The sequence below is a fragment of the Trachurus trachurus genome (genome assembly GCF_905171665.1).
Source record: "Trachurus trachurus genome assembly, chromosome: 23".
NCBI classification, from domain to species: Eukaryota; Metazoa; Chordata; class Actinopteri; order Carangiformes; family Carangidae; genus Trachurus; species Trachurus trachurus.
The window spans coordinates 2,395,117-2,406,920 of NC_139912.1; the positions used below are offsets into that span (position 1 = coordinate 2,395,117).

General features: G+C 39.7%; 1 protein-coding gene across 1 annotated transcript in view; it reads left to right on the plus strand.

Annotated features, from left to right (window-relative positions):
- The first annotated feature begins 10,133 nt into the window (after positions 1 to 10,133).
- LOC311006457 (uncharacterized protein) overlaps positions 10,134 to 11,804 on the plus strand; it is a 29,876-nt gene continuing 28,205 nt past the window's right edge. Inside the window, exons 1-3 of the mRNA XM_083999302.1 lie at positions 10,134 to 10,320; positions 11,600 to 11,671; positions 11,769 to 11,804. The exon at positions 11,769 to 11,804 is cut by the window's right edge and continues 72 nt beyond it. Of these exons, the coding sequence (XP_083855428.1) occupies positions 10,261 to 10,320; positions 11,600 to 11,671; positions 11,769 to 11,804 (168 nt within the window). The 5' untranslated portion in view covers positions 10,134 to 10,260. The remainder of the gene's footprint in view (positions 10,321 to 11,599; positions 11,672 to 11,768) is intronic.

Below are 11,804 nucleotides of genomic sequence, written 5' to 3' on the forward strand. Positions count from 1 at the left end.
CAGCGCAGGTGCATCAGTGAATCAGGGTTAAACCCAGTGAACCTGGACGGTCGGTGTTTAAAGGGATAGTTCACTCAAAATTCAAATTTCAGCACTGCACTCTTCGTCCAAAAAGTCTGTAATGTCCCTCTTGTATTGAAGCCCCGACATGAGAAATTGTTCCGAAAAAAATTAAATAAGTCTATATTTTAAGCTTGTTTGTAGCGGAAGCTCCCAGTGTTGCTCTGCCGAAATCACGCGAGATTTGCACTGACACAGGCAGAGCAGTGAACTGAGACACTGGGAGCTTCCGCTACAAAACAAGCTTAAAAAATAGACTTATTTAATTTTTTTCGGAACAATTTCTCATGTCGGGGCTTCAATACAAGAGGGACATTACAGACGAGCAGTATGGAGGTATTTGGATGTTTTTTGGTGTGTCTTTTTGTTACGAAGAAAAGTGAGCCCCATTCACAACCATTATATGGACAAATACTGCTGTGTGGACCCCCCCATAACTCAGAGAAATTTGAATTTTGGGTGAACTGTCCCTTTAATTGATTAATCAACTAATGCTGCAGCTGTAATTATCAGTTCATCTGCTGGTTATTTTATAATTAGATTATTGATTTATGAGTGTAAATCAGTGGCTCCCAACCTGTGAGCAGTGGCACTATGAGGATTTATAAATGGCCCAATAAATCATTTGCAAAAAAAGCTGAAACTCTATATGATAAATATTAATATACATACCGTAATCTTTTTTGAAAGAAACCCAAAGAGATTCAGTGATACAATAAAAAACTAAACAGATTGTGTTTGTGTGGACGTGTCCCGGTCTTTTGGCAGCGGAGCAGCTTTTAGTGGACGATGCTGCTGCTGCCTCGGAGCAAACGGAGTAGTCTTTCGTCTTTCAGAGCGTCTGAGAAAGCTGCAGTTTATTACTTTGGCAGGAGGCCCTGAAGGCATCGCAGAGCAGAGCTGAGCAGAGTCACTGTGGGACAGATGCTGAAATATGGTTTACATTTATGAGACGAAGGGGAACCCTGTCTCTGATGTCTCTAATGTGTCTTTAATGTATCTCTAAAATGTCTCTAACGTCTCTAATGTCTCTAATATGTCTCTAATGTGTCTCTTATGTCTCTATATGTGTCTCTAATGTCTCTAATATGTATCTAATATGTCTCTAATGTCTCTAATATGTCTCTGATGTGTCTCTAATGTCTCTAATGTGTCTAATATGTCTTTATATGTGTCTCTAATGTCTCTAATATGTCTCTAATGTCTCTAATATGTCTCTAATATGTCTTTATATGTGTCTCTAATGTCTCTAATATGTCTCTAAAATGTCTCTAATGTCTCTAATGTCTCTAATGTCTCTACTGTGTCTCTAACGTCACTCCATCGGCCTCTGATAGGTCGACTCGACACCTTTCTAACGAGCTCTGCTGTGATTGGACGATCACTGACGTCCTGTCCACGTCCACGTTTCAGGTCACAGCTGCTCTCGGCCTCCTCGTCTCTCACGGTCTGCTGTCTCCACCCGTGGACTGTTTCCATGGAGACGTTGATGTAAGGCGCAACACACCACACCAGCTAACATCACACACACACACACACACACACACACACACACACACACACACCTGAGTATGACGAAGCACCGACCAATCGTGTCTCTCTCTGGCGTCCAGGTGGAGGAGGAGGACACCAACTGCACCGCCCTGCACATAATGGAGAGTGATGCGGTTGCCGTGGGGATGATGGTGATGAGCATTCTGGGAGTCTACGGAGGCCTGAGGAGAAACATGGCGGCTCTGATGCTGGTGAGGAGAGACAGTGGATCTTCATCAGGTCAAAGGTCAAAGGTCTCAGAGACAATACAGATACAACAGAAAGATCTTAAGAAATGTCTTAAGAAGTTCATAAGAAAGTTCTTAAGTGCTATTGCTCAATATTTTCTTAAGATCAGTCATTTCTTACGAATTTGTTATTTTTCCTAGGACTTCTTAAAATACGTCACTGCATTACATTGCACGCACCAACAAACAGCATAGCCTATATATAAACCGTCATTCAGAAGGACAAAAAGAGATGCAGAAACTTTTCAAGGCAGGAGCTTGAGGTTATGGTGGATGAAATTAATGTACAAAAAAAATTAACTACACTAACTAACAGTTAACAGGCTCTTTGTGTAATTACTTACTATGACCAACTTGTCTAAAATTTGTTGAAAAAGGTGATATTAGAGGCTTACCTATTCACCATAGGAATTTTAAGACAGGTCAAGGTTGTCTTAAAGTTACAGTAAGACAAACAAATTTGAGAACCTTGATTTCAACCATAGCCTACCATTTATTCTTAAGTTTTTAAGGTTGAGAAAATACTTAAGAACTTTGGCTTCTTCTCTCTTTTCTTCTTAAGACTGAAGTTTAGAAAAAAAATGACACTTCAGAAGATTTTTTTCTAAGGTTTTGTGAATCTGGCCCGTGATCTTCATTTGGTCCAACTGACCCACGAAGCTTCTTCACACCGGGTCAATAAAATCAAAAACAGGACGACCAGCCAGGCCACAGAGAAACCAAAGTCTCATTGACACGTTACGACCAGCAGGAGGCGCCGGTGTGACACGAGTCTTCAGTGACTGAGCTGTGTCCTCTCTCTCTGTCTTCCTGTCAGAGTCTGGTCTGTGCTCTGACCGTCGGTGTGTTGATGCTGAAGGCCGGAGTTCCTGCTGCTCTGCTCCGTCCTGAGGTAACAACCCCAGACAGGGCCGGCCCCTGGCATAAACCCTCTATGTGGTTGTTTAGGGCCACAGACGTTAGGTGGGGGGCCACATGATCAGAAAGGTACCGGGGTTCATCAAGTCATTTAAACATCCTGAGGTCTGCACATGCAGCTATGAGCTTTATATGTAATTTGAAGTCAATATTCAGCTTCTTTTATCTCACATTTGAGACATTTGGTGAAAATAGAACGGCAGAATGACAACATCTGTGCTCAAAATGTAATCTTACAAAATGTCATTTTAGACTTGTTTTCTACACTTATCTATTACTGTATTCGTATCCTATTTCAAGCACCAAAACAGTTCATTCTCATGACTGAAGGAGTGTTTTCACAAGGGATTTAAATTTTTTCAAAAAGCAGACCTCAAATTTCCAGCATTTGTCCTAAATTATTTCTTTCTACAGTGTTGTAGGACAAACTGGCCTCAGTGTGCTTACAGCGGAGGTTCTAATATTTAGACATAAAACACTTGAGTATTGTTACATCTGCAAATATCTTAAAAAGATACATTTAAGAAAATATGTAAAAGTTGAGAAAATGTCCTCAAACCTCAGAGGGAATAAACACGTCTGTATTCAGTTTTAACCAGTGATTTGGTGTTTGTGCTTAGAGTGTAGGGCCACCAAAATGCTAGGGCCGGCCCTGCTACTGAGCTTCTACTCAACAGTTTCAGTCCAGATAGTGATGAGCTGATGTCCCATTGTCTTGGTTTTCCCTGTTGACAGCTGGAGAGGACGATGGAGGGATGGTGGCGGTCCCGTCTGCCTCTGAATCAGGCCTCAGACCACATCAAGGACCAGGTCAAAGGTCTGCAGGCGTCGGTAAGAACCAAGTGTTGTAGTCAAGAAGACCGAGACCAAACCAATGCAAGACCATTTTTAAGATTTAGATTGGCCCAGTCATAGCAGTAGGTTTGTTACCTTTAATTGTCGGTGCAAGCTATTTTTTAGAGCGGCGGAGCAGAGCCGGGAGCTGCTCAGAGCTACGCTACGGAGGCTCATTATGGGATTTCTTGGTTTCCCTCATCAAACTCATCAAATACACAATCCAACAACTCCACAACGCTCTGGTGGACAAGTTGTGACCTGCACATTCACCACGCTATGAGATAATAACACAACGTTACCACACAGAGTTGTTTTAGAGGGAAATACAGAGACTGCTTGATGAAAAACTGTCCCTGAAGGCAACGTGCATCAGCGGTTTTGCATGAATTTCCCTCTAAAACAACTCTGTGTGGTAACGTTGTGTTATTATCTCATAGCGTGGTGAATGTGCAGGTCACAACTTGTCCACCAGAGCGTTGTGGAGTTGTTGGATTGTGTATTTGATGAGTTTGATGAGGGAAACCAAGAAATCCCATAATGAGCCTCCGTAGCGTAGCTCTGAGCAGCTCACGGCTCTGCTCCGCCGTTCTAAAAACAGCTTGCACCGACAATTAAAGGTAACGAACCTACTGCTATGACTATAGGGATTATGGCAATGGGCCAATTTGCCAACATGTTGAACTATCCCTTTAAACCTAGTGAATTACATCACATAAACCAAAGTTCTCCTCCTCCCGTGTTCAGCTCGGCTGCTGTGGGATGTTCAGCTACAGAGACTGGGAGGACGACGTCCCCGACTCGTGTCTGTGTGTCCATGTGGAGGAGGACGAGACGGACGGTGTGTGTCAGACCGTCGACTACAGCAGTGTGAGTAACACACACACACACACACACACACACACACACACACACACACACACACACACACACACACACACACACACACACACACACACACACACACACACAGACACACAGACAGTCTCAGGCTCTTACTGAAAGGGAACTAACCTACTAAACCACTTCTTTTTAAACCTAGCTCTAATCTGGAACCAAAGCCTAAGTCTAAACCTAAAATAACTTTATGATTAACTGTTATTGGAAACCTAACTTGAAGGCAAAACTTAACTTTAGCTACACCGACCAACCTAACACTGCTTATTTGTTTTATATATATTTTTATTGCATTTTATTATGTACAGCAGTGGTTCTCAACTAGTCTCACTCTGGGCTCCACATTTTCCCGTGGTCATTAAGTCGTGACCCGCTTTTATAGATTTCAAACCAAGATTTTTTTTTTAAAGCCTTTAAAAACTCATTTAGCTCTTTATTGAGCAAAGTGCATTTCAGAGCACATGAATGAAACTGAGGAGGACCATGACAACTGCATGTACGGAAGTGAATAAAAGAATATCAAACTGCACAAAATGGAGACCAACAAAACAATATATTTGACTTCTAATGCATCTCTGCATTCAGAGCATGTTCACAAAAGTGAATACATATCAAATTGCACAAAATAAAGACCCACAAAACAAAACAAGATTCACTGCATTCAGGCCACATTAATAGGAAACTGATATCTTTGCATTCAGAGCAAATGGAGCAAATAATAAGAAAGTGAGGAGGAGCATTACAACTGCATGTGTTCACGTGACGCGTGCCTTTCAATCATAGACTGTAAAAAAAATTTCAAATCTTTCAATACAAGTTATTTTTCAAAATAAAAGACATGTCCAACATCAGATGTGCATTAAATATTATTTACTTTTTTGACCAGCTGTCTGCGACCCATCCAGAACGGGTCCACAACCCACTTTTGGGTCCTGACCCACCAGTTGAGAACCACTGATGTACAGGGTGTTCTTTCTTTTTATTCTTTGTGTTGTTATTGTCACTGTGTGTAATGCTGCTGCTGCACTGTCATTTTCCAGCTTGGGATCAATAAAGTCTATCTATCTATCTATCTATCTATCTATCTATCTATCTATCTATCTATCTATCTATCTATCTATCTATCTATCTATCTATCTATCTATCTATCTATCTATCGTTCTATCTATCGTTCTATCTATCGTTCTATCTATCTATCTATCTATCGTTCTATCGTTCTATCTATCTATCTATTTATCTATCGTTCTATCTATCTATCTATCTATCTATCTATCTATCTATCTATCTATCTATCTATCTATCTATCTAACGTTCTATCTATCTATCTATCTATCTATCTATCGTTCTATCTATCGTTCTATCGTTCTATCTACCATATCTATCTATCTACAGTATCTATCTATCTATCGTTCTATCTATCTATCTATCGTTCTATCTATCTATCTATCTATCTATCTATCTATCTATCTATCTATCTATCTATCTATCTATCTATCTATCTATCGTTCTATCTATCTATCGTTCTATCTATCTATCGTTCTATCTATCTATCTATCTATCTATCTATTGTTCTATCTATCTATCGTTCTATCAATCATTCTATCTATCTATCTATCTATCTATCTATCTATCTATCTATCTATCTATCTATCTATCTATCTATCTATCTATCTATCTATCTATCCATCCATCCATCCATCCATCCATCCATCCATCCATCCATCCATCCATCCATCCATCCAACCAACTATCTATCTATCTATCTATCTATCTATCTATCTATCTATCTATCTATCTATCTATCTATCTATCTATCTATCTATCTATCTATCTATCTATCGTAACTATAAAATAAACTAAACCTGAGTCTATAGCTTTAAGTCTAATCTCAACCTAAACCTTTCAGTTTACTCATATTCTTACTTACAAAAAGAAAACCTTTGTTGAAGGTGTGAAGGTGAAAAGCTGTTGCCATGGTTTCTCTGTTTTCCAGAACTTCCTGTTGAACCTTTTCCGGCAGAAGAAGTCGGTCTTCTCTAAGGTCGGTGGACGACTGGCCACTTTTCCATGAGGGAAACATTTTGGAAATGTGATCTAGGAAAACAAAACAATGGTTTCTTTCTTTTCCTGTAAACCGTGTGTGTGTGTGTGTGTGTGTGTGTGTGTGTGTGTGTGTGTGTGTGTGTGTGTGTGTGTGTGTGTGTGTGTGTGTGTGTGTGTCCTCCATCTTCAGCCCTGCTTCCCCATCATCATGTCGTCCATCAGAACAAACACTGACATGGCGCTGGCCGTCCACAGCGCCATGTTCATCCTGACGGTGAGTTCAAGGTCTCTTTGTAAATAAAAGTGCCGTTTGATTTGACCTAGACAAACAGAAACTCTGTCGACTTGACTGTGAACTGACGTGGCACAAATCATGTTTAAAGTGCATAATACTGTAATATGCTTTGTTATAGTACTCAGAGGCTGTTTGAAGTCAGAGAGAGTCGGTATGAACTGAGGGGATTAAGTGTTTTCAAAAAACCTCAAATAAGAACTAATATTAAAGCAGAAGTAAGCGATATTTTTGTGTTAATATAAGTCTTAAATAGTTCTATCTTCCGACAGCAATCACTTACATAGAGTGTTTGGTCTGAAACACGGGTCTGTCAGTCACAGTCAGTCTGAACCGAGGAGAAAACTTTTCTCGTATCCTACAGTTTTTATTCAATGAGGAGAGAGAACGGCATAAAGGGGCAGTCCTCTCTGTGTGTGCAGCCAAGGGATGCGCGTGAATGTGGTGACGTAGGGACGAGGACCAATAGATCCATGACGAGGGCGGGGGCTGCTAACTCCATCGGCTGACAAGACGTTATGGTGCGTTCAAGGAAACCCGTAACTCGTGTTTTTCCGACCTGTGAAGTCATACCAGTTCGATCTGGTACGAGTTCACGGGTCAGAAGTTACGAGTGGCCGTTATAGTGACTTTCACAGGTAAAACAGGTCGGAGAAACACGAGTGGGTTGCCTGGAACGCTACAAAGTCGTAAGTCGTGACGTGAAGCTGTAATTTACAGTTTCAAAAGCCTGCCTGGAACGCAGCATTAGCCAAAACGACCGGATCGCTTACTTCTGCTTTAAGAATGTGTAGTTCGATTTCCTCTTTCAAAAATATGTCTAAAACCAAAGTACTAAAAGAATATACAAATTTGTTGTGAAAGCTAAATGCTTGTTTGATCTAACTTAGACCATGTAGTCTAAAAGTTGCCTTGTTGAATTTGTTTTTAGTTTGATTGTTTAGTTTTTTTCTCTCTCTTTATCTCTTTTCTCATTGGTTTTGGTAAAAAGGGTAAAAGGCATAATAAGCATGAGCTTCAGCCTACACCTTTTCCATTAGCACTCCTCATTGTATTTTGTATTTGTGTGTATTACGTAAGACAATTCCATCTGTTGAGAAGGGGGGGAGATAAAATGCTAATCGAATAAACTGAACTGATGTGTTGTGTTGTGTTGTGTTGTGTTGTGTTGTGTTGTGTTGCTGCAGCTTCTGTCGGTGTTGTTGACGGTTCACCAGATGAGCTCGGTCGCCAACAGACCGCCGCTGTGTGTGACTCTGATGTTCAGCTACGCTCCACCGGCCTACAACCGGCTGCACCACCGCTCTGTGTAGACAATACAACACTGTGATGCGTTATTTACTGTAATGTTGAACTGTCCCTTTAAGATAAAAATCCTGCATACTGTAGTCCCTCTTTAATAATAAACCAAACAAACTGTCAAACCACATCAACAGGAAGCGGTCTGCACAACTTCTAATGTCAAGAGGTCGAGAAGTCTATCTGTGGGAAAACATTCAGAGAAACGGTGAAGGATGGAGGTGTTGATTCATCTGTACGATCTTTTCTCTGTTCTTTTCTTTTTGGAGGATGCAGTTTGTTTTTTGTGATTTTGTCCACGACAGAAATACGTCAACGTGTTGTTTTTTTAATGAGCTGCTTATTATAGTTATTAGAGCCAGATGCAGCACTTTAGTAAAAGAGTGAGATAAAGTCTCTAAAAGTCTCTGAGTGATTCTATTTATACATTTCTAACTAGGTTCAACTCACCACACAACAGACACAGACACACAACCACATTCATGATTCATCATTAGCTCAGAGATGATCATTATCCATCATTGAGATGTAGGAGCTCTCTCCACATTAAAGGAATAGTTCACCAAAACATTACATTTATTCAGTCATTACTGACTCCCCCTCATGCTGATGAATACTTCGGAGTAGTTTTTTATTCCTCAAAGTGCATCTGGAGACCTGGGAGGCCGGTTCCTAGTCCAACCAAAACTTTATATGAGAGTAATAGGGACCGACACAAAAACATTCATAAAACTACACAAAAACCATTTAATATTCCTCCACACTGCTCGTCCACTGCAATCCAAGTGTCCTGAAGGGAGATAGTCCAGAGTTTACTGGAAACTACCTCATTTAGGCAAGTCTGGTCATGTCCGCGTGCATCACGTGAAAGCGAGAGTGCGCCCAAGGCAAATTCAATCCAGGACTGTTTAGGCTGTAAAAATGTCCTAAATGAGGTAGTTTCCAGTAAACTCTGGACAAGTAGCTTGTTTTTAGACACTTTTTACTTCTTTCAAATATATTTTCACTTGAAATAAGTAGAAAAATCTGATAGTGGAGCAAGTTTTTCTTCCTTATTACGAGCACAAAAAACTTGCTTTCACTGGCAGATTTTTCTACTTATTTCAAGTGAAAATTAGTTTGAAACAAATTAAAATGATCTAAAATCAAGTTCATTTTTAGGTGATGAGTCTTATTTTAAGTGGAAAGAGACTAGAAATGAGACATTTTGACAAGAAATAAGACAAATATTCTTGGAAAGATTTTGAGTTTTTGCTGTGAGTAAAGTATGCAATCTCAATCTGTAGTAAACAACTAACAATACCAACTAGGCCTACCCAGGGCCGTTGTATAGTGAAAGTAAGTTTTTTGTGCTTGTAAAAAGGAAGAAAAACTTGCTCCACTATCAGATTTTTTCTACTTATTCCAAGCGAAAATCTGCTTGAAAGAAGAAAAAAGTGTCTAAAAACAAGCTGCTTTTTAATGTGATGAGTCTTATTTTAAGTAGAATGAGATTTGTTTTGACTAGAAATTACATTTTGACTAGAAATAAGACAAATATTCTTGCTAAGATACTTGAGTTTTTGCAGTGTAATGCTGCATTAGCATCAAAACAAAGAAGGCTGAATAAAAAACGATAATACATATGTAGTCTAAGTTGGGGGGGGGGGGGGGGGGGGGGGGGGGCACTTTAGTATTCTTTAAGGGGGACCAGAATTCCTAGCAACGGCCCTGGGCCTAACCACAAACGCCTCACATTGTTCCTTAGTATTGTTTTACAGCCTCTTCGCCACTTTCTAAGGAAAACAATGAAATAAAACGTTTCCCAAATAAATCTATCTGTCATTGATTACTGTAACTGTGGCTCCTCCTCCCGGCCAATCCGCGCCGCTTCCCACCGCCTTCCCTACATGGAAGTTTTCCTTTCCTCTTCCCGGAACAGAGCTTCTCCTCTCCGGCACAAGTTCTCCAGAATCACCGCCTCTCTCTCTGTCTCTCTGTGTCCCCGCCCCCCTCCGGGCGGCCGAGCCCCTAAAACCAGCTCCTCTCCGGCTTCCTCCTCAGACTTCTCCTCAGCCTCAGTCTGACTGCAGCTTCACGTAAACCAGCTCTTTGTTTTTTCTACTGTTGCTGTTTTATTTACTCCGTCTTGTCGACATGACTCAGGTCAACATCTGCCTCAAACGGGTCTTCACCATCTTCAACATCATCTTCGCGGTGAGTTCACTTTTCAAATATTAAATTGAAGATGGCGGCGGCGCACAAACTTCATGACTGTGGGAAATAAAAATGCGCATCAGCTTTATTTACGATTTAGGAGTTAAATACTTTGATAGAGATAAAAAAAAAAAAAGAAACTTTTATGTGGTAATTATCATAAAACTCACCTATTAGAAGTTCTAATTAAAAGTTGTTTTTAGTAGTTTCACTTTAAATGTGTTTGTTGATGTGGTTTGTTGCTCAGAATCAGAATACTTTATTGATCCCCAAGGGGAAATTGCTTTTTGTTACAACGACATCTCCCACTCAAAGTGTACAAGTTAAAAGAGCAAAGTAGTGAAGTGGTCAATAGACAAACAGCCCATAGTATTGTAATATAAATATATATATTGAAAATATATACAAGTATCCTACAAATATGGACAGGAGTTATTGCACTTTACTAAATATGGCATTGAATGTGGGTTATTGCACATAAGTATGGCATTAAATATGGATACTTTAATATGTTAAAGTTCAGTTACACAAATCAACATCTAATTGTTATATAAACTGACCCAGACATGTTTATTATTATTATTATCATAGTAAATTGTATTATTATTTTCTTGTTACTACTATGTTACTGTTACTTTGTTGTAGTGCAAAAAAATCCATGTGAATTTAGCCTATGTCATGACAGTCAATTAAATATGTAAATTATGCTATGCAACATTAATTGTCACCATTTTTGACATATGTCAGAAGAAATTAACCTGTAGATTCAATTCATATTCTAAGTTGCAGCCTTTGTCTTGTCTAAAAGCCAGTTCTGATAAATGAAGTGTGATGCAGTTAAATGTAAAAAAGCAGCAAATTCAAACATTTAAAAGCTGTAACATTCATAGTTTTGTCATTTTTATCTTGAAAAGTCAACAGCAGACAGTTTGTTGCATAAGCCTGCGACTGTTGTGGGTGTTGGTGCTGTTCAGTTTTTCCCCCACTCAGTCTGACTGATATAAACAACAATTACATTTAATAGTGAGCAGCTGTTTTACTTAAGAGCTTCAGTCTTTCACAATAAAAGCCTCTACAGTAGGCTAATGTTTGTTAATGTATGTAATAATGATCTTTATTTCACATAAGTTAAATATAATATTTAGATTTATCTTTTCATTGGTGTTTAATCTGGTTCTTAAACTGGTAGAGGGACTTTTATTTTGGCGGGGGTGAAGTGTTTCCTGTGTGTTTGCAGCAGCTCAGACTAAGTGGATCTGATCAAACTGTTTGATTTCAGATCATCGGTGCATTGATCATCGGCCTCGCTGTCCTGTGTCACCTCACCGTCGCCCACCATGAAGAATTTGAGGTAAGAAAATCAAACGCACCTTCAACAAACTTTAAACCTTCAAACATCACGTTGACAGACTGATTAAAAAAATTTAAAACAAACGTCTCGTCCACAGTTTCATCACGAGCTCCTCATGCTCTACATCGTGGGA